The sequence below is a fragment of the Macadamia integrifolia genome, chromosome 14 (assembly GCF_013358625.1).
Source record: "Macadamia integrifolia cultivar HAES 741 chromosome 14, SCU_Mint_v3, whole genome shotgun sequence".
Taxonomy (NCBI): domain Eukaryota; kingdom Viridiplantae; phylum Streptophyta; class Magnoliopsida; order Proteales; family Proteaceae; genus Macadamia; species Macadamia integrifolia.
Window position 1 is genome coordinate 2456500 of NC_056570.1, and position 24067 is coordinate 2480566.

The 24067-nt window shown below is 39.0% G+C and overlaps 1 protein-coding gene across 1 annotated transcript; it reads right to left on the minus strand.

Annotated features, from left to right (window-relative positions):
* Positions 1-53: 53 nt before the first annotated feature.
* On the minus strand, positions 54-19870 carry LOC122061518 (U-box domain-containing protein 24-like). Its single transcript, XM_042624803.1, has 6 exons — positions 19651-19870; positions 19434-19542; positions 17664-19138; positions 17074-17377; positions 12246-12736; positions 54-1559 (listed from the first exon to the last, which is right to left on the minus strand). The coding sequence occupies exons 3-6, from the start codon at positions 18891-18893 to the stop codon at positions 561-563; spliced, it is 3024 nt and encodes a 1007-aa protein (XP_042480737.1). The 5' UTR covers positions 18894-19138; positions 19434-19542; positions 19651-19870; the 3' UTR covers positions 54-560.
* Positions 19871-24067: the final 4197 nt, after the last annotated feature.

The following is a 24067-nucleotide window of genomic DNA, read 5'->3' on the forward strand; positions in this document are numbered from 1 at the left end:
TAGCCAAATACATTGGCATTGACATTGGTGCATACTTTTTGAAGGTCACATGGTGGAAAAGAATAAAATGGTAATTTTCGTTCCACATAGAATTACAAGAATCAAGAATGTCCTCATTCCAAATTCAACTTCTATTCTGATATATCTGCCTGATTACAAAGAACTGTACCCTGTTACTGCCTCCTGTATAAAATACAAACACATTCTTTTCAGTAATAAACAAAAAATAATCGAAGTTCGTCCATTCTAATAATGATCTGGCATCGGCCGGACTAGCCTTGGTAATGTACATTGTTTATCCTAAATTCCGCACCGAGGCCTCAATACAAATACTTAGAGGACCTCCACCCCTTCAGCTGCTTGATTTTCTTTCCAATAAAAACTCAACTCAATCTTTACAGAATTAGCAAGATAGGGCACAGGTTTTGTGGCCAATAATAATCTCCTTTCAATGCTCAAGTATCAGATTGTGCCTGATGTTCAACTTCTGTAGACAAGATTCTGCTTCAACAATGAGTGTTCAATTCAAAGGGGGTTTCAAAACGTTATGTTCAACTAATTTAAAAATAAGAGGACTGGTCGTGAAGCACATTCAAGTGACCAAGTATTTTGGCTGCCAAAGATTTCATAGCACTGTTTCCCCTCTGAGTTATATCTACCAAAAATATCTGAGCTGAAGCCCCATACTGTTGCTTGAACTCCACCAGCCGGAAAATTCTCTCCAAAGCATTCAAAGACTTCTCCTGTAATTGGGTAGAGGGTGAACCCAATAACCTAATAATTGCTGCAATGGCATTTGCCTCAGCAAGCACCTTACTACCATTCTGTAATCTTTGATCATCAATCAGAGTCAACAGTGCCTGTAAACTGGCCTCACAGGCCCCAATATCTGGCTCCCCAAGCACCCTCACAAGGGGTTGCACTGCATCGGCCTCCAAGAGACAAAACGAAGATTCCACAGCACATATGCCCATGTGCACTGGGCAGGGAGTTTCGGGTGGAGCTGACCAGCACCACAATCCCCCATGTTTCTTTATTGGTTTGCTCAGCATAACTGAACTCTCTGAAAATTGGGTGAGTGAAGTGGCTGCATATCGTTTTGTCAAAGCAGTTCCGGAGTCCAGCAACTGTACCAATACAGGGATAATTCCAGCTTCTGCTGCTCTCTTCTGCCACTCTAGATTCATCGTAACAGTGAAACGGCGTATCGCTCCTGCGGCATTCTCAGTTAGATGGTTTCTACCTGAACCAGTATAATTTCCATCGCTAAGAAATCTGAAAATGACCTGAAGTGCGCCTGCATCTAAAAGCCACTGAGTGATTTGGGTTTGGTCCATGGGAAGGTTAGCAATGATACCCACTGCAGCAGTAATCTCTTCATTATCATTAGAACTTTTGATGATCCCGACTAAGGTCTCAATACACCTCTGATTAACATGCTCTGACAGCATGCCATCATCGCCATCTGCTGCCAAGCAACAGAACAGCTTCACAGCATTTGCTCGTACAGTGGCATTTTCAAGTTCACATAATTGAACCAATACGTGAACAGCTGAAAACTGTAAAATTTACACAACAAAGAAATCAAATTTCCAGTCAATAATGGTTTTATGCTATTATCCAATAGAAATTGATGAAAACAGAACATGTCAAGTCTTAGGGGTTTTAAGGCCCATTTTGAAGCATAAAAAAAAAAACACTTCTTTTAAAATGTTACAACAGAATAGAATAATTTTAAGCAAAATGTGCCAAATGCAAGTACTAGATGGGCTCATTTTAGCTTAGAAAAAAAAATATTTGGGGGGGGGGGGGGGGGGGTGTGGGTAGAGAAAGAAACTAGAATTCTTGAAAAATTAGAAAAGGACAATCTTCCTACTTGTGAATATAGTTGGCTATTTGCCCATTGAATCCCATGCTAATTTTAATTGCACCTTTTGGGAACAAATCTGTGGAACACTCATTTCAGATACGATGAAAGGGTAAACAAGTTGGATAATGTGTGCTTTCAGATGGTTATTGAAAATTGACAGGATATCTTATCCTTTCCACGATCATAAATGGTAAGAAAATGGAAACCAATTATGTGGAACCCAATTAAGGAAAGATAGAAAAGAAACGAGAATCAGAAAGTTGGGGCATTACACACAAATACACAAAGTATTATCCAATCTACACTCCTCAAACTCAAAAGAATTCCATCCAACAAGGTCTAATCATTATCCAACTGTTGGTTCAACTTCTATGTTCTTTATTTGTCTTCATATTTTCAGTAGTCGTAAAAAACGGGGACCAATTCAAAGACGTGGTAGTTCATTTCGAAATTCAGGCTGATTAAATGTCCCAAACCCAAAGTTTTAACACCCCAAAGCAAAAAATGAATCATTGCAATTAATACCATCGTATACTGGAGCAGTTGCTTTCTGAGCATATATTGAGTAAAATGGGTGGAAATGCACACATATTTCAATCTGCAGAATTATCTGTGACAGATTCATTTTACCATAGCAAAAAACAACAGAAGATTTGTCTCTCCCAATCACCAACCAATGTTGATGGGATATTCTTCTACTTCTCATGGATCATAAATCACAGAAAATGTAAGTATGAACTTTGTGGGATCAATTCAAAGGCATTTGAACTTAATTACATTGTTACAAAACTAGTGCCTAAAGAAATAATAATTACAAAATTAAGTTGAGCAAGATTCCCTAAACCAGAAGCATCAACACCAAAACTAAGCAGCTATGTCCATGGATCTAATATTTAAAACATTAGTACCCAAAAATAGAAACTTAATTATGAATTAAGCTGAGAAAGAATTTCTAAATATGGAAGCATTACCACCACTCCACCAGAACCAAGTGGCAAAGTCACCGGATTTTATTTTTAATACGGATAAAGTTGTCCAATACTGAGAGTACATGGCTGGAAATGCATATTTCTATGAGTAAATGATCAGGAATCCATCACAGATGATAAAATTATCTGTTTTGGTAAACAACAAGAGTCTGTCACTTGTACAGATCTTTGTAAGACTATATTAGGCAATAAACCATGTCTTTATACATTGATGAACAAATAGATGTATACTCTTTTGGAAATTCAAGATTCAAATAGAAGATTAGTCCCTGCTACTGATAAAGAGCAGCTTTTTACCCTTGAGATACCTCCGGATCTCATCCCTCAATGGATCCAACAAGGTTATACTCATCTCCACCTCGGAGCCATCAAGTTTGCTCTTTCTTTCCATGGTCGTAAAGGACTCCCAGTAGTTTCTAGGGTCGCTCTTCTTGACAGTCGATTCTTACGGTATCAACATGCCGTGATTGCCACTGTTCAAACTACGTTGAATGCTGGAACAGTGTTTTTAACGTTGTATCCTAATTTTAATATTCCCCTGTCTGATCCTCTTCTCTCCACGGCCCTGAAATTCCAAATCCACATTACTGGTGTCCCCCAGAATGCTATTACAAAGGCTACCACTTTACACTATCAGATGGCTTATTGTTTGCAAAATCATGCATTTGATCTTCTCACAGGCCATTCTGAAGATACGTTGTTCATCACTATGAACTCTAACCAAGTCCCTTGTTGTACCTATGTTCCCAGACAAATATCTAATGATGAACTTCTTCGTCTTCTTCCCTCTTCTTGGGTGACAGCTTATGAACAACAGGTTTCGGCCTCTCAACCTCAGGCCCCTCCTGAACCAGTTCAGTCTACCAATCCTAAATATATTACCCATTCTAATGGTGAGATAGAAATCCGTTTTCCTGCTCCTCGATCCCGTCCTTCTCCTTTTCCAACCTCTTTTGGTATGATCCAAGAAAAAATTCCTATCAAATCTTTTGATTCTAAGAGTAATCCGATCTTCTACTTCCAAGATCCAGTTACTGGTCATAACTACTTTGACCTTTGTGACTGTGATGACTGCCTCAAAGATTCTGACGATGATTTTCCTCCTTCTCGTCATTCTTCTAGACGAAAGTCTACCCAACAACAGTTACAAGAACGATATGAGGCAAGAGATCCTTCAGTTGGACCCCTTAGTGAAGAATCCAAGTATCGTTTCTATGTCAACTATGGAAACCCTACGGATCCCTCTCCTAGATCTTCTCCTCCTTCCTGTAAGCCTCCTCCAAAACCTGAAATACCTCCTCCTATCATTCCTCACTATTGTATGTACACTCCAGGTTCTTCTTCTTCTTCTCCTCTAAAATATTTTCCCGGACTTCTTGATTCTGGTCCAGATGTTCATGGTATCCGACAAATCTGGAAAGTTAAACCATCAGTTCAAGCCACAGGTCGTTCTGAACCTATTTCTCCTGCTGAAGCAGCTTTGAATTGGCAGGCAGAAAATGCTACTGTCCAGAACCAGTACCTTGAGCGTATATTAGCTTAGACCCAACAAACTCATGGCACTTTGTCCCATCATGATCATCTTCTCCAATCCCTCAAAAGAGAAATTGATCAGGTCCACCTTGAACTTGCTGGAATTACTTCTAGTATTGTTGATACTACTACAGCTTTTGCCCTTATTGGCCAAAAAGAGAAGCACCTTCGGTACCTTGAAGCTCAGCTTCATCAGATGCAACAACAACAACCGCGTGCTCCCTCTTTTGCCTCTTCTCATCGGCAACAACAACCACTTCCAGTCACAGTTCCTAGCTTCATTCCTCAAGATCCTTTTGCTATGTATGCCTCTCCGGCACCACCAGTTGTCTCTTCTTCAAGGACTTTTCCTACTGAAGAATTGAAAGAATTTCAACGACAACAACGTGCTCTTCCTAAAAGAACATGAGCAGCCAGAGGACGTGCCCGCAGTTGAGTACTCCCAACATGGACATCCACTGCTGCACTTATGGATCTTAGTGACTATAAGGAAGAATTTGCAGATGCCCTACCAGCACCACCTCCACCTCCTCCATTTACCCCTTATCCTATGACAGTCTCATATCCTGCACCTCCACCCCCTAACCCATATAGACCTCCTCCGGTTCCCCCAGCCGCTATCCATCCATACCATTATGTCTCCCTCAGAAAATACTCTATCTGAGTTTCTCACAAACCTTACTATCCCAGACCCCCTTCTTTCATATGAAGGACCCCAACCTGCTACCTCGCATGTTTTTGAAATGGATGATGACCCTGAAATTCAGAATCCAGAACCTCCTAGACAACCCCCAATCTCGCCTAAACCCTTTACCCCATATCAAAAAAAGGACCCAAAACAATTTTTTACCCTGGATGATATTCCTGTTTCCAAATGGGCGTCTCGAATTGCTGATTTTCATGCATGGATTAATGCTGAACTACTTCATGAAGGAGCTTCATCAGTAACTGTCTAGTCCAAATTTGTTGCAAGACTCCAAGGAAAACTCAGAGAATGGTATTTGGCCCTTGGTCCTTATCGACAACTATAACTTGTACAACTTACTGAAAGCCAGTTTGTTACCACTCTCTAGCAAGAATTTCTTGGCCCCGTTTCAAATGATCTTTCAAAGGCCCGTGATGAGTTTCTCCAGATGAAGTGTTGTTCTCTACTGAGACCAAATCTTGACAAACATTTCTCCAGAATGACCGACCGTTCCCATAAGATCGGTGGTATTGATGATGAAAACTTAAAGCAAGTATTTCTGAATTCTCTGCCAGAGCCTCTTGGTGCAGATACACAGCAGTTTCTGAAGAACCAGAATATTCCATTAGCCTCTTGTACCATTGGTTCTTTATATAGCTATGCTCTTACTGCCCTTGACAAGCTTTGCAACATCAAAAAGGTTTGGAAAGATTTGCAAGATCATTCTGATAAAGTCTCTTCTGCTTGTGATACTTCTTATCTCAAAATCAAGTGCAAAGGTGACAAATCTTGTGATTGTGCTCCCAAGAAAACTTCTCATCATAGAAGGTTGCCCCCATTCTCTCAGAAATGGAAGCCCCGACGTCACAAGAAGTTCTCTTTGCATTCTCCACGAAAAAAATGGAGATTTCTCAGGAAAAAGCACTCTAGAGGAAAACACAAGTTCACTGCTTGTTATGTCTGTGGCAGAAATGGACATTTTGCCAAAAATTGTCCCATGTCTCGTAAGAAAGATAAGGTCCTGCATATGTTATCCTCCCTTCATCATGAAGAACTTCAAGATGCTGACCTTGAATCTTCATATTCTCTTGATGAGACACCTACAGAACTTTCACTATTTGCAATAGATTTCCCTGATACAGACTCAAACCCAGAGTCTTCCCTTTCTGAGTCCGAGGAATCTGATCCCCTCTACCAGGTGATACCTCTTCTTCCCCCTATTCAACCCAGTATCCCCTCCCCTCTCCTTCAAATCCAACCAGCTACCCTTCCCCATGTTTCAGTCCAAATACTTCCTGAGCCATATGCTAAACCTATCAGACTTATTGCCTTCCTTGACACAAGAACTGCTACTACAATCCTGAACCCAAAGGTCCTTCCTCAACCTTTTTGGAAATCTCAGGATCCTCCTCTCCCTTTTCTTGCAGCTAATGGTGAAATCTTCGACATCACCCTTGTGTCTCGACAACCCATAAAAATCCAACTTCTTCCAACCCTGTCTATTACCCATACAGTCCTAGGAACCCATTTTTCAGGAAAATACCTCATCATAGGATTTGATGTCCTTCGCCATCTTCCTCTTCGATGGACTCCCCAAGGCCTTGTCTATAAACAACAGCTTCTCCCTTGGTCCCCTATTTCTAACATCTTTTTTGCAGGTCCATCTCTGTTTGAAGAAATTAAAGCACATATCTTCAACACATCCTGTGCAGAATCTCATTCGGATTTCCTTACTAAGTGTTCTCGACCTTTATGGCAGAACCCTGACTTCTTCATCACACTTCCTTTCAAGAGAAATGAAGATGTCAATCCGACAAAAGCCAGCCATCCAGGTCTCAATCCAAAACATCTTTCACTGGCTATTCAAGAGATTCAACAGCTCCAGTCCCAAGGACTTCTGGAACCAACTTTCTCTCCATGGGCATGCCAAGCATTTTATGTCAAGAAAAGAACAGAACAAATTCGTGGAAAATTAAGAATGGTGATTAATTATCGGCCTTTAAATTTCTTTTTGGCTGATGAAAAATTTCCTCTTCCAACACGTCCGGCTTTGCTTCTTCAATTAGCCCATGCTACTGTGTTCTCCAAGTTTGACCTCAAAGCAGGATTCTGGCAACTTGGAATTGTCCCGGAAGACAGACCAAAGACAGCGTTTTGCATTCCAGGCTATCATATGCAATGGACAGTAATGCCTTTTGGTCTCAAAACAGCACCATCTATCTTCCAGAGAGCTATGATGAAAATCTTTGCTCCCATCCAAGACCATGCACTTATATATATATATTGATGATATTCTCCTCTTCTCCAAGACTGAGACTGATCATCTTTTGCTTCTCCAACAATTCCATCATATTGTTCAAGAATATGGTCTTATGCTCTCTCCAAAGAAGATGCAAATTGGCGTCCTTTCTATTGATTTTCTCGGTGTTACCATCTCCAATGGAAAATATCATCTCCAACCTCATATTGCAACCTCCTTGCAATTATTTCTAGATGGTCCTCTCACCAAAAATCAAGTTCAACAATTTCTTGGGATAGTCAACTATATGACAGTTTCTTCCTCAACAGATCATCCATACTTCTCTGTTGCACCAGCTGTTGCGCAAAAAAGCTAATCCATGGTCTGCTGCTCACACATCAGCTATACAAGCTTTAAAGAAACTCTCTGAAAATCTCCCCACACTCCAGATTCCATCCACAGGCAAAAGAATTTTACAAACAGATGCCAGTGATACTCACTGGGGTGCAGTCCTTCTTGAAGAACAACCCTCCACCACTACAAGAACTGTTTGTGGATACAAAAGTGGATCCTTCCAGCATTCAGAAGCTCATTATCATTCTACCTTCAAGGAAATATTAGCAGTCAAGCGTGGCATAGAAACATTCCAATTCCACCTGATAGGTCATCAGTTCCTTGTTGAATTAGACATGTCTAGCTTCCCAAAAATGCTTGAATTTCGACAAAGGATTCTCCCTCATGCACAACTTCTCCGATGGGCTCAATGGTTTTCCCAATGGTCTTTTGATGTTAAACACATTAAAGGACAACAGATTGTTTTGACAGATTTCCTCTCCCGACCTACCTCAACCTTCGCCATCATACCCTTACTTTTCCCCATAACTCGTGGAGCCTCTACCTCCCAGCAACCACCTTCTGGCCATAACCTTTGTTGCTCCTTACCTCCAACCCTTCCACCTGAAATCCTTCAAGATCTCACCTTACGAACAGTCCTTTCTTATAGCAAGTCTACAGCTCTCCAACTCCTCGAAGTGTCCCTTCGACGACATGGACTCCCCATCTCAGGACTTTGTTTTCATCCTGATTATCCTTTCCTAACCTTATTTACCTTTAACTCCCCAGTAGACATCTCAGACCTTCCACTTATCTATAAGTGTCTATTCTGGCACCTTTGTTCTACCCACACCATCGCCCTTAGCTTTCCCCTTCTCACCCTTCATTGGTACTTTGTCAGATGGATTGCTCCTATGCATCATCGACCTTCCAATCCTGTCCTACAATTTCTCCAACTGTTTGCTCCCTCGGAACACTGGCTTGATCTATTATCTGGGTATCTCCCCTCATCTGATGAACTATACCCGGATATTTCACAAATCATAATTCTCTTCCATCGACCCCCTATTATCCACCAGACCTTTGACCAACATCAACAACCCTGCCATTATATTCACTATGCGTTTGATTTCCATATCTACGGACTCAAACCATATGACCTATACCACACCCGTTTCGGCCATCAAGAAGAATGGAGAACATTTCTTACCACCATGTGTCGAACCAATGACATCTTGCCACAACAAGTTCCTGCCCCACTTCTTGATCGTTTTGATAAGGCTTGGGATCTTCACCAAACCGGTCATCTCACTGATCCCCGAATAGAGCGCCTCCTCGATGCACACAACGACTGGCTCATTGATCATGCTACTTTTTATCCAGCCAGCAGCACTGACAGCTCTGACATCGACTAGCAGTCCCTTTATGATTTGTCTTTTTAAGTACTATGTTTGTAAGAATAGTATTGTAACTTTTTATCTTCTTACTGTTTATGTTTTCAAGTACTTTGTTTGTAAGAACAGTATTGTAACTTTTTATCTTCTTACTGTCAACCGGTTACCAGCCTGTACCCGGTCAAGTTGTTTTGTAACTCTATAAATAGAGCCCTTAAGGCATAATAAAAGACAGTCTCCGGTTAGTCTCCGGCTTGTTCTTTGATGGTTGTCAAACTGGTATCAGAGCCTAGTGTTTCCTTTTCCGGCTAAGCTCCTCTTCTGACTATCTCCCTTGTCTGAATTGAACCTGTTGTAGCTAAAGATATAGTCTAGGCCACGCCCTTTTGCAAGTAATCCCTGCTTCTAGTTCCGACTGGCAGAAAAAGACCCTTGAGCGTTGTGGGGGCTTTTAGGCTAAGGATGCCGTTTTATGCCCTGTTTAGCTCGGGTTGCTTTGCAGTCAGGTACCGTATTGGAAATCTCAGGATCCTCATGTCCCTTTTCTTGCAGCTAATGGTGAAATCTTCCATATCACCCTTGTGTCTCGACCACTGTTAGTTAAAACGCGTTCCCCTTTTTTTGCCGTTTAAAACACGTTTTCCCGTATGCTATTATACAATCCCCAAAAAAAACGGAAACGGCATAAGAATCCGTTTTAAACGAGTTTTAAACGGCCATTTTAAACGCGTATCCGTTTTTTAAGGGTAAAATAGGAATTTTATTAAAAAATTAATTAATTTAAAAAAAAAAAAAAAAAAAAAAAAAAAAAAAAAAAAAAAAAAAACCTATTAGTAAAAGTGAAGAGTGAAGACAATATGGTACTTGGTTTTTTGTTTTTAACTTCCATACTATCTATAGGAAAAAAATCTCATCTTTTTATAATCTCATCTTTTTATAGCCCATTGAGTAAGGAGAAGCTAAAGCTAGCAACATCTCATTTTCTTGTAGCCTATTGGGCTATTTTATCTTGGGACTCCTAGAGCTTTTGGAATATTAGATGCATGTATACAAGTAATAATCTCTCAAATTGCATGAGTATACTACCGTTTTTTTGGTTTCGTTTTTTTTGCCGTTCCCGTTTTAACTAACAGTGGTCTCGACAACCCATAAAAATCCAACTTCTTCCAACCCTGTCTATTACCCATACAGTCCTAGGAATCCATTTTCCAGGAAAAGACCTCATCATAGGATTTGATGTCCTTCGCCATCTTCCTCTTCGATGGACTCCCCAAGGCCTTGTCTATAAACAACAGCTTCTCCCTTGGTCCCCTATTTCTAACCTCTTTTTTGCAGGTCCCTCTCTGTTTGAAGAAATTAAAGCACATATCTTCAACACATCCTGTGCAGAATCTCATTAGGATTTCCTTACTAAGTGTTCTCGACCTTTATGGCAGAACCCTTAAGGTATTCTAAATTAAATTATAGCAGTGAAGTTCGTTTTGTAATAATATTCAGTGAGGTAATAACCTTCAAATATCTCAAATTTTTCAAGGAACCAAATTGGTTTTGTAGTACGTTACTTAATGGGATTCTGGTTCAGTCCTTGCAGCAAAATCAGAATCCTCAATCTACAGGATCGTAGGGAGGTGAGAACACAACCAAAATTGAAAAATTTTAATAACGAAGGAAGGAGTAAGAAAGATAAGATATGGTTTGAAGAGTCTCACTCCAAGCCTAGGGTAGAATCTCACTAATCACCCTAGCATCTCACTGTAGTCCATCTCACACTAAAGAAGGTTAAACCCAAAATTTTATTCAAATTCCGATTTGAAATGCTTACAAGCAACTCTTTTTGTAGAGAGGTTGGGAGGGTTCTAGACCCTCATTAGAACTTCCTCCTAGACTTAATGACCTATATATTTCCAAGGACTTACATTGGGACTCTTCTCAAGATATATAATGACTTATTTTTCAAGGTCTTCACAACTAACAATGAAACTAATCTACTGACAGACCTCATATATGGACTGGGCTTTCAATAGGCTCACTACAATAGAAAACATACATATTTCCAGCTCATGACTCATATAACCCATTAGACTAGGGTTTGGGTTTGTTCCGGCCAATACTTGAGCTGGAAATTCTCTTGTTCTACATTAGCTCCAACCAGCTTGAAAAAAACTCATCCACGAGTTTTGTAGTGACGACAGGGTAACAACATGTGAGTAACAGCTTTGACCAGTCCCAAACAAAACTCTGATAATGTAGGTCTTCAACCCAAGGAGCTTTCTCTTCAAAGGATCCGGGTGGAATGACGAACCCAATGTGTGCAATGTCGCAATCATCATCAAAGAGTAAAGGATGTACCCCCAGTGTCTCCCATAATAGTATTGTCAACTTCTTAACCCTCTGCGTCAGCTTACATTGTATTAGCAGACGCATTAGTTTCCTCGTCATTCTCGTCCTCAGTAATCTCTATTGATGAAACCAAACATAAGACATGAGTGCCATGGGTCACCGTACTATCATCATCAACAGGTTGTTCCTCAACCTTCTCCTCAGGAAAAACTCTATCATAGAACTCCATCTCCGGATTGACGTCAATGGCTGCTACAATAGCATTTTTTGGGCATTGGAGGCAGAACTTAGCAAAGTGCCCATATTTGGCTTCAAACCTGTATTCGATAGCAGTCATGCAATCTGATAGCTACCTGATCATGTCAGTGAACTGGTTGAGAATATCTGTTGGGTTAGAATTCCTTGAACTAGGTTTATCCACGGCTCTGCTACCAAAATAATGGCATTTTGGTTCAGTCCTTGCAACAAAATCAGAACCCTCAGACAGGATCGTAGGGAGGTGAGAACAAAACCAAAGTTGAGCAATTTTAACTAGTTAGTTGTATCTTACAGGTTAAATAATTTAAATAGTTATTTATTAGCCTACTTATTTAACCCATTAGACTAGGATTTGGCTTGTTCCGGTGTGAATACTTGTGCTGGAACCTCTGTTGGTCTTCATCATCAGCTAATGACCACCAATACTAACCAAGTAAATACATAGCTAACGACCATCAATACTGACTAACTAATTAATGTTGAATGTTAATAATCAGGGAATAAGACTTTTAAGGAAATGCACAGATATTTATGCTTCAACCACCCAGAGGTCGCACTTCTTTGTAGAAATGGATAGAAGAGAAAATATCAACAAAATGCATACCTGTCTAAGTTTAGACCTTAAATCTGTTGCAGACTGGGTTTGGCACATGGCATGGAAGGTACGTAAAATGCTTTGTTGTACATCAGGTCCCGTCAAATTAATTAATGAGAATAGTCTGAAAAGGTCTTTGTCAGATTTGAACAATGACAGCTCTGTCTGACTGGCTTCTTCTGCTGCAGTTGATATGGCAAGGTTCATAATAGTTGCTGCGACATGTTCTCTCAAGCTTGGGGAAGATGTGCTGTGAAGGTCGAGGAGGTCAAGCAGTGAGCCCGCTGCACCTTCTCTAACCATCAACAAGGAAATCTGCGGTAAGGTTGAGAGGTTCCGAAGAGCTTTAACAGCCACTATCTTTGCCTCCACATTGTCATGTGTTACCAACTGAATAAGTGGCCCCAATACCCCATTTTCAAACAAAATCAATTTATTGTGATCACTCAACTCCATTTCTGCCAAAGTCATTGCCATGATCATTTTGACATTTTCGGGCCCTGCAGTATGTGTGAGTTCTAGCAAAGTATGAGTGCTACAAATATATGTATCCCTCAAATAAAAAATTTTAAAGTTACAAATGATGATTTCCAAGCATATGCACAATATTATACGCATTACAAGAAGTGAACAATAATGACAGAAATCTATACCAAAATAAACCACGGAAAAAAGTGGATTGAAAGACATTTGTTAAGTTTGTCTCGAATTCTTGACCCGTTTTGAAGATTGACTAGCTCCGACATATTTTGGTGGCGACCCGAATGGGAAGTTTTCTGAGATCTGTGGTGGAAGCTCGGCCCAACCCCGGAGACCAGCACTGATCTCATATGGGGGTGCGGGGGCGTAGCCCGTGCGGTATGGTTCGACCAGATCGACTGTGACCCGATGGGTCGACCCACGACTTGGAGTATATAATGTATTGTTGTCTTGTTGAGAAAGTCATTTGTATTTTGGGGGGTTTTTCAAGCTAGGGTTTCACGGCGAGTTTTCTCGCCACTGATTTGGTGTAATCTCTCTTCTGCATAGTGAGACATCCTCTTCTTCGCCCGAGGACGTAGCACACCACACTGGTGTGTGAACCTTGTTAAATCTCTGTGTCGTGCGGACCTATTGTCTCTTTATTTTCGTATTTCTTGGTGTTTGATCTAACAACATTCAAGTTTAATAACAATACCAATTGCTTATGTAAAAGTTGAACCAATTACTCTGCAACTTCCATTGTCAAAATGAGCACCGATTTTAGTACATCCAATCCAATAATTTTTTTTTTTAAATGAAATTGCATAAAAGAGAATATAAGGGAAACAGGTACCAAGTAGAGAAGAATTACATTCACAACCCATTGAAATATTCAAACAAAGATACTAACATGTAAACATTTCTTATATCAATGAATTAATGTTAAAAATTTGTCTATCTCAACATCCTCATCTGAGCAATAGTAATTTGATAAACATGTTTCCCAATAGCCCGATGTTCTGCTACTAAAAGACATGACTGTAAGGCTGCATGTGGATACACTTCCAGATGTTTTGATTTAAAACAGAAAAAGTGCTCTGGGTTGTTTTTGTTTTCTTTCAACAAATTTAAATAGAACACCTTTTGGCAACCAAAAACGCTTACTAATTTATTTATTTTCCAATTTCCTGGAAGGGGCAAAAGAAACATCTTGTTGTTTCTTCAACAATTATTTTTAATCTCTAGTGGACCTCTCAGTAGGATATGAAGCTAGATAAAGTTCTGACCGTCAGCCAGAGGGAGAGAAGTAAAAGAACGAATTGAGCTTGTAGGATTCCCAAGAAATTCTTCGATTTCTTCCAAAAGCAGATGATGCTTCTCACATTCCCTGAATATTTGGGACATTGATATTTTGACCAAGAAAAACAAAAACAAACAAAAAAGGAATTACCTTGAGGAAGAGTTGATGTTTATAGCCATTGATATGGCATTGAGATCCTTCCCATTCTGAATGTGTCACACGTGGTAAGAATCCCCTCCTAAGATCATTGTTGGTATTAGGCACTGTTCGTGACCTGGCCACCATAAACCCGAGTGACAAAGCATCTAGAAAAGTCTACAGTGACAAAACATTGGAAAAACTGATGGCAGAGAAGAAACCTTTGTACCGAGGTTCAATCTGCTATGGTGAGATTGGCACTACCAACCTCTATTCAGGAAGTAGGGAATGGAGCTGCGATCACCACTTCTATTGGGGTTGCCGCTGCTATAGCAAGGGAGGGAGAAAAGTCTCCCTCCCCCCAAGAAAAAGACAAAGAAGACACTGAACTCAAGGAACTTCTTGCTATCTATGGGCCTCAAAATGGGAATATAATGGGAGATAAGTTGGAGGCAAGAATTGTAGATTACTAATTCTGGTTGTTCAATGAGTTAGACCCAAGGATCAATAAAGTATAGCATGATTTTAGTAAGAAGAGTGAAGAAGACTTTTGGAAGGGGGTGGAGATGGTCAATAAGTTTATAACCTGCAAGTTCTTTTAGAAAAGGATTCAAGCAAGTTTCAAAGCATTCAGACAATCCCTACTCGAGTAATTCAAAATACCATAATGTTATTCAATCAATAAGAGAATGGTGTCCTATTCCCCAAACATTATGAACCTGAACTTTGATTGAAGTACAAAGGGAATATGGTTCAGAAGGTATGGTGGCATTTTAATAAGTCATCTTGAAGATACATGTTAATGATTTCATGCTTCATTAGTATTGGTGAGATGTACCCATTTAGTTGGGATAAGGCTTAGTTGTAGTTATTATTGTTGTTGTTAGTATTGGTGAGGTGTCCTAAATCATTAACCATATTAAGTGAGAGTTACCACTGCTCTCTTTCACTAAATGTTATCAGAGGAATATTGAAACGAAACACAAATATTAGAATTGACCTAAGCTTCTATTTTTTTATGAAAATTATTCAAAAACAAAAACAAGATTAAATCTCATTTGAAGAAACATCTTCAGACCAAGGATTTGGGCCAGCTTCCGTATTTCCTTGGTGTTGAAGTCGCAAGAAGTATAAGGTGTATCAGTTTATCTATATGCCACATATCTTCTTTCCGACACTAAAATATTAGGAGCTAAGCCGACTAATACACCCATGGATGTTAATATTAAATTCGGTGATGAAAGTAATGTTTAATTTGCAGATAAATCAAGTTATAGGCGTTTTGTTGGCAAGCTTATTTACTTAACTGTACCCTTCCTGACATTTCAATGTCGTGAGTTTTGTTAGTTTATGGAGACACAAAAGGAGGTTAATTGGGAGGTTGTCCATCGTATATTACAATATCCAAAGGGTGCTCCAAGAAAAGGTAAGTCTACAGATGACAAAACCATCTAAATCTTGTTGGGTATTGTACCTTTGTTGGTGGTAATCTAGTTAATTGGAAAAGTAAGAAACAGAATACAATTGCTAAATAAGTGTTGAAGTTGAGTATCGTGTTATGGCTCACACAACAGTTGAATTGACATGGTCAATAATTCTCATGGGAACTTGGTTTCCAATTACTAAACCGATGTAGATGTTATGTGATAATCAAGTTACTATTCAGATTGCTAGTTTTTTTTTTTTTTGTGTGTCTGAGAGAGAAAGAGAGAACTAAGCATATTGAGGTACATTGTCATTTGGTGCAAGATGCAGTTATGAAGAAAGTTATTTCTACCCTTATGTTCGTTCTTCGGATCAATTGGGTGATATTTTCACCAAGGCTTCGAGCTGAAGTCCAGACTCAATCATGTGTTCCAAGTTGTGCATGGGAGATATATATGCTCCAGCTTGAGGGGGAGTGTTGGTGAAAATCATTGAATGACTACCGTATTAAGTGAGATGTATTGGATCATGTGAAATGTACTAGAGTATAAAGTGAGAAATACTAAATCAGTTCCCAACTTAAGTAGAGGTAACTTTTCATATTATATCTAGCGACCAGATCGGTAGGAGATGAGCTAAAAGTAGGAAAGTAGAATGATGATGTTTTGGGTCAAAAAGTTGCTATCAGAACGCAAATAAAACCTCTTATAGTAGGAGAATTCGCACTTGTTATAAGGTTGGATGAAAATCTTTAGTAGCAGGTCCTTGGCACTTTCATTGCGCTATTAGGAGACATATTTAACCGGGTTGAAAAGGCTTGCTGCTTTGTTGATTTCAGCAGTCTGCGATGGGGTTAGAAAGAGGAGATATGAGGGTTGTTCCGTGACTGGGACTGTGAAGAAAAGAGAAAAGGGAGTAAGAAGAGCTCAGAAATCGCACACGTTCACAAATAGAATCCAATAACTGTCTAATCTGATAGGGGGTTACATCTTTATATAAAACCCTCAGAAGTAGTGTTTGAAATTCTAACAGAATTAAATAACCACTAAGTAATTTAATGGACTTAAACACTACCACTGATTAGATTCACATTAATTACACTCAAAACAGAACTCTACCAAGCTAATAAGCATCCTAATCTAACTCAAACGCTTAAAAAACTAATCTCATGTAGCCCCTATGGATCTAATTTAAGCTTATAATTCGGTCCATTAAAAAGAAAAACACTTAATACAAAAACCCATAACCAAGTACTAGCAAAGTAAGACAAATTTTAGACTGGGCCTGCATCATCGTACCCTGAGGGTTTCCCACTGCATAGGTATATATCCTCAATTGTAGGCGTATAGGAGATTAATTGTGACACTATAGTGATAAATTGTAGTGGGGCTTCCAGTTTGTATTTTACATGAGCTGTATGCCAGTATCCCCCTCGGGCCTTATTTTTTATCAATGAAGTCATGGTTATTCAACAAAAAAATAAAATAAATAAAAAAAAGGACAAGTATGAACCTGAAGAAAGACGCAACAACAGAGGCCTGAAATAATTTGCCTTTGCCATCTGTACAACATTCTGATCAAGAAACGAGAGATTCTCCAAAAGCTCTTTTGCATCTTGGGCAGCTTGAGTGTCTTCTTGGCCTGTCATGGTCACCAAGAGGAGTATGCAGCCCTGTGCCTTCCCAATGTAGTGACGTACCACTTCACTTTTTGACAGCTCCAAAAGCAATGCTACTGCTAACTTACTTTCCCCAATACGACGTGCAAGTGACTTAACAATAGATTCAATGGCATTTTCTGTATGAGCAATTTTTTCCTGCAAAACACACATATTGGCTTGACAAAGCACATGAACTAAGAAAAACAATTTTTCTATCCATATCCAAGCTTTATTGAAAGACGAAAGTTTTCCCGTACTCTACAACGTACAAAAAGATGTCATATTGTAAGGATTTCTAGAAAAAGAAGCCAAAAATAACTGCTTCATTTTATTAGAAAAAGAAAAAGCAATGTATATAGCTCAAGCAAGTTCTTAGAGAAGTCCTCTTCTCTGTTTTTGCAATCAAGTTAAAAAGTGAGACAAACTGAAGGTCGAAAGGTACCTTGCTATCATTACTGTCCCTTGCCAGAATGCAAAGAATAACCAAAACATGGTTCCTTATATCACGATTTTTTGTAGCAAGAATTTTGATGAGAATCGCAATGTAGTCCTCCAATACTACCCATTCCCGGTGTAAATCTCTTTCTTCACAAAGTTCCTTCAGCTGGCTGAGGGAATGAAGCACTTCTTGCTCATCATCTGAAGGGAGTTTGGTTTTCATGGAAGCAATCGTAATCATTGTGTTCCTATCTTTCCATTCTTCAATTGATTGTCGCAGAGTTTTGTTAGGACGTAAAATTGATATGTCTAGTGGAGTTACAGTCAAGGGACAAATGGTGTTCCCGTCTGCAAACCACTTCTGTATTGCACTTCTCTCAAATGTCTGCCCAGAGGAAGTTTCCACAGGGTCCACCATAACTTCCCCAGTGATTGGGCAGTAAAATGACTGAAGAGGTTCCAGTGGTTGGCTACCTAAAGAGTTCCGCTTAATGAAATATTTCATCTCCTTCTCTTTAGGAGATGAAGCAACATCAGCCCTTCCAAGCAAGGCAATGATCTGGTCCATTTGGACAGCCTCAGCCTTGTCCTTATTAAGCTTTGTTTCTTCTATTTCATTCTTGAACTCTTCAAATTCCTTCTTCAATGCAGAGTGTACACGTGGAATCCCGACAGCCTCCGCAATGAGAACCAACAGATTATTTGCATAAGAACGATCAACAGTCCTCTCCCGAATTCCGGACTCAATTTTCTCCATTATATCTTCCTCTGCTACAGCTGCCTTAAACTCTGCTCTCAGCATGTTATCTTGCAGCTTGCTGATCTCTTCAGTGATACCAGTTGAGAGATCCAGTGAGGCCAAAGGGATGAGGCCTAATGCCCGACTGATCTCTCTTGTGGTTTGCTCTAAGGACTTAACAATTTTACGACAATTTACCAGAAGATAGACCTTGTTTCTCTTTCTACAGTCCAAAACAAGCTCCTTCGCAACTTTGATCTCCCGGATTAGAATGTCGATAGCATTCTTTAAGCTCCCTGAGGCATTCATATTTTTCTTGGATAACTCTGTCAGAATAGGAACGATCCTCTCCAAGTAAGTTGAGAGTTCAGCAAAATTCTCCTTTTCAATGAGGACATCTTTGGCAGCATTTACTGTCTCAACTATGGAATCTACAATCCGGGAAAGGACTTCCGAAGCCGGAACAAGAGAAACATTTAGAATCATGTCTGTCATCCTGTTGCCCAAAATCAGAAGCTACGACCGCATATCGATAATATGGCAATAGTTAATGAATTCAATACCAAAAAGTGGCACCATGATCAAAACCAAAATTCCCATCCTTTTTAGTGATAATCACCCACATCAGCTCCACACCACTAGAAAATTCAGTCAGAGAAAAGAGTCGTCGAAGATCTTACCAGAAAGATGAGAAATTTAGAGTAGCCCAGAAGAAGATGGGACCAACACAACTTTTTCCCCTTTATATAAATTGAAAATCCCAGACAAATGAGACAGTAAACATGAGAGAAATAGCAAAATTAAATTGGAAATAGAACCAGAAAATCTATAGTCTAGACCAAATTTATCGAGCAGAATCTAAACCTATGGGTTGAACAAGGAGGATGATAGACGAACCAAAATGGTTATAAGAAAAAATAAGTAAAATAACGGGAAATTAAACCAGAGAAAGAGGATGTGAAGTTATTCTATACTTAAAAATCTGCAAAATATTTAAACAAAAATAATGAATAGTCTCCAATAATTTCTACTTACTTCTGTACCCATGAAATCTTCAGCAAATCAAGACCGTTATAGAAGTAGAACCAGAAAATTTCTTCCCTAGTGTTCTGTACTGTACCTCAATCAAGCTAGCTCAAGAAGCCTGGAAAGAGAGAGAGAGAAAGGGACAAACCTATCAGGACAGAAAGCTCCACTTAAAAAGTTGCAAATTCATGGAAATTCTGATATAAGTAACAGAGAAAGGTCGAACTGAAAGATAAAATTCCTCCCAAAAAGAATGGAGGTGGGAAGCTTCTCTTCCAAATCCTGGCGAAGACCATAATAAACCATCGAAAGGATCGCCGCCGTAGTAGAGAACCCGGAAAAGGGCGAAGAACAGTGGAGAGTCACAGAAGAAGGAGTCCTTGGTCAGTAATGGCTACTTATACCGACGGACTATTCCTCTTCTCTCCTGACCACAATCGTCTTCGACCCTCGACTTTAACTCTTTTCTTACTCGGTCCGTTGAAGAAGTTCTCTCTCTCTCTTACGTATTTTCGGACCATGATAATGACATCACCCATTCGGTTTGGTTCGTTTCGATTTACAGATTGAAGACTTCTATTGATTTGAACCGAATTACACAAACCATACTAAAGCCTACAATCATGTGTTCCAATCAAATAAAATTGTACCGATTTAGTTTGATTTCGGTTTTGAGGATATGAAAATTATTCGATTTTGATTCGTTCACATTGCATTATGAACCACGAACTGCATTATGAACCAAATCAAACTAAACTAAGAAACCTTAATCAAACCAACTGACACCCTTGATGTAGGCTTCCTCGTTATGAAAAATAAAAAAATAATAATCACAATAAATTAAGGGCGAGTCCAACTAGCGCAAGAAACACCAACGTGCAGGAATAATGAAAGGGTGTGTGTCAACATTTCAATGCTTTGGTGGGGAAAAATTATCTTTTCTTGCACCCTATCTTTAGGCGTTTCGTGTGTCAATAGGACGGGGTTCTTTTTGCATGGCCCCCTACATTAACATGGGGGCAACTGAGAATGCACGCAAGATTATCAACATGAATGGATTTTTTATTTCATATGATTGAGAATGATAATTTTGCACATCCCTATATCTGGGTATAGAGACCACATGACCAATTAACTTTCTTGTTAACATAGGTTATCACCTAAGTGTACATGAAGCCTACATGTACATACAGGTACCTGGTTAGGGCAGATGTAAAAGTTTGTCGCGCCTAATGTTACAAAATAGTAACACAAAGAAGGGCCCATGATGGTTTGCAATGATTTCTTGTTGGGTCATGATTCCTTCTTTGGAGGTTCATTTATTTGTGTCACATGGGAGAAAACCGTCCAAATAATTATAGGTGAGACAATGCTAACTTTTGGTGTAGGTACATGTCAACGAATGCGATTAATGCAAGGATGTGAGCGAGCATTTTTTAGTGTGAAATAATATGGTCTTTTCACACCTATTGTGTCTAGGTGTAAATACACATTAGGAGGTAGTATTCTTTCTTCCATCATATTATTTTTTTGTTTCATGTATGTCCATGTCCATGCATCGTTGATCAATACACCTTTTTACTAATTTATAATTTTGCCATGCCTTTTTTTACCATGTGGCAAACTACGCTTGGCCTAAAACTGAACATATGAGTAAGGGTTTGATAAATAATTATCATTTTAATTTTGTAAGGCCTTTTCAATCAAAACTTTCCATTTGCTCCCTCTGGCTATCCTCTACGTATCAATGGTGCTACTAATAATTTGGATGAGAAGTTGGGTTTCGTTTGGTTGTCAATAAAGAAAAGAAAAGAAAAATATTAAAAAAAAAAATTTTGAATTTGAGGGAAGAGAAGACACATAAGCCAATCATTGTATTATAATGAAAAAAAATGCCATTATGTTGCATATGATTGATTAATATTCTTTCTCTATTCATTTATTAACGACCAAACTATACCTTCATATAAAAGGATCATCCTTCATTTTTATAACAAAGATGCTTGCTTTCTTACTCATTTTTGCTATGAACATGTTTGCTTAATGGGTGCAACTTGTCGTGATTAAAGTGACGAACTAAGAGATTATAATCTTCTTTTAGTTACCCTTTGTGCTATTCTAAAAATTTAAAAAAAAAAAATTCAATATAGTATAAAGCATGGGCAAAGAAGGATTTTCAAAAAATTGAAAACTAATTAATATAAATATTTATTTAAAATTTCAAGATTTATCTTCATCAAAAAAAAAAAAAAAGAATGATCTTGAAAAGGCAAAAAAGTAAAGTCATGACTTCTTTGATAATCCTTGTGCCCATGCTATTTGAATGTCATGTTATATCTTTATTTGGGCTAGTGGAAAAAACTCTTTCTTGAAGAGCAAGGAATCCAATTTTTTTTTTTTTCCCCTCCTTCTAAAGGAATCTAAATTCAAAGAGTGGAAATTAGACAATCTTTCCTAATTATAAAGAAAAAGGATCTTCTAGACTAGAGAATCAGTCACACTCTTAACCTCTCTAGAGAAATGACAAAGAAGAAACATGACTTTCAAATACCTAAAAACGAAGTCTCTAGATGCATACCATATGACCCTAATAGGGTATTATGTGGGATCCATGTCGTCGCTATCCTACTACCTCTAAAATGTCCCATTACTTCATGATGAAAGGTTTTTATCAAAAAATGCAAATTATTCCTTTTCAAACTTTGGTATGTAACAATTAAATTTCCTTTTTCTCCTCTATTCAATAATTACATTTGCTTCCCCCATTTTCTCTATTAATTGACATGTTGACTGCTTGACCCATTAAAGATTAGTCCCTTAAGCCAAGCCATCTCCATAATAACTCCCCAACACCCCCCCCCAAAAAAAAAAAACCCCTACCAACCCCAACCCCAAAAAAAAAAAAGCACACTTGTTCAATTACCCAACGATAATGTCAACTAAAGTAGAACTAGTTTGATAAGTTTTCACAAAACACACATGTGATACCCAAATGCTATCTTAGGGCCCGTTTGGTATCGTTTCTGTTCCAGAAACACCGTTTCGTCTCAAAAACGAAAATTTCAGTTTCTGTGTCAAAACACAGTTTTTAAACGAAAAAATGTTGTTTTAAAATTTCATATTTTTATCGGGAATTTTTTTTTTTTTTTTTGTAAAATGGAACAAAACTGGGAAGACGGAACTCCAAAATGGAGTTCTGTCCAATCTCGTTTTTTCAGTTTTTTTTTCACTTTTTGTTCAAAAAAAAAAGAAACGGACCATAAGTGCACCAAACAGAAGATTCCGTTTTTTTCGTTCCAATAGAACGAAAAAACTCCAGAAACGTTTTTTTAGAACGATACCAAACGGGCCCTTATTCAATTATCCAACTGTCCTTCAATTTTTTAAGGAAAATGAAATATAGGCTGTGTGTGCTTGTCTCTCACAACCTATCTCCTCCGTCCTCCAAGTTTTTAAGAAAAACGAAGGGCCTATTCGATAACATTTAGAAATGTATTTTTCCATTTTTCTATGTCGAGAAATGTATTTTTCCATTTTTCTATGTCGAGAAATGGAAAAATGATCCTGTTGCTGCCAAAAATCCGTATGAGCTGACCTGCACAAGCACAAACGGCAGAGGCCCAGAGCTTTGTCCGGGGTTAGTCCTCCGACCCTCAAGTTAGGGATTGGCCGCACAGTTTTTGTATAGGAGTAATGGTGTGGGTATTGATGCTTACCTGTAATACCCTACTTCTTAAACCCGGTCTGATTACGCAGTTGAACCGGTTTAACCATGCAGGAATCGAACTAGAGGGAGTTAGAGCGGGTTCCTTATGGGCTATGATAGCAAGGGTGACCTTAAACACCGGCTGGCCCGACAAGTCCAAGCCAGTGCCAGAAGAGACGGGAGTGTCCAAGCCGTGTACATGCACCTACCATAAGGCCATGTACGGATAAAGCAGGTATTATAGCCGTATATTAAGATATATACGTATACTACATCGTATGCTAGGGTGGGGTTCACGTCAGGCCCGAACTCTGTCAAAATCCCAAGTTTTGGCCCTCAGGTGGGCGAACAGGTGGGCGCACCCACCCACCTGAGTGACCCATCCATGTGCACTATTTAGTTATTTAGGAAGTATATATATAGCATTTATGATTTTCTTTTCTTTTCATTTATGACACTCGTACGTTGGTGAGGACAGTTAAGAGGAGAGAAAAGAAAGGGAAGAAGAAGGGAAGAGAAGGTAGAGGAAGAAGATAAGGATTTCAACGGCGCCGAAGCTTGATCTTCCCATTCCGGCGGCGGAAGAGTGATCTTCAACTCTAGATCTACATTTGGAGGTAAGCAAAGTCAGGTTCCTTAAACATTCACCATACCCAAGCTTAAACCCTTGATTCGAGTAGGGTTTCTTGAGATCTTGTAAATCCCCTTTGAAATGATGAATCTAAGGTTTAATAGATGATTTATGTGTTGATCTTGAAGGATTTGAAGAGGTATTGACAATGTGGAAGAAGCATTGTGGGTTTGAAGTGATTTGGAGGGTTTGAAGTTAATCTTGAGCAAAGAAGGTAAGATGGTTTCCCATCACTTGAATCTAACCTAGATCTAGGTTAGAGCCATCCTATAAGACTTGAAAGTGTGAAGAATGGGTTGGGAAAAA

Excerpts from the sequence above, each read along its gene's own strand:
- LOC122061518 (XM_042624803.1), bottom strand. The coding sequence starts at position 18,893 with ATGACAGACATGATTCTAAATGTTTCTCTTGTTCCGGCTTCGGAAGTC. Across the intron at positions 17,378-17,663 it reads GGGACAGTAATGATAGCAAG|GAAAAAATTGCTCATACAGA; the intron begins GTACCTTTCGAC and ends TGTGTTTTGCAG. Across the intron at positions 1,560-12,245 it reads TAAGGTCTAAACTTAGACAG|TTTTCAGCTGTTCACGTATT; the intron begins GTATGCATTTTG and ends TAAATTTTACAG.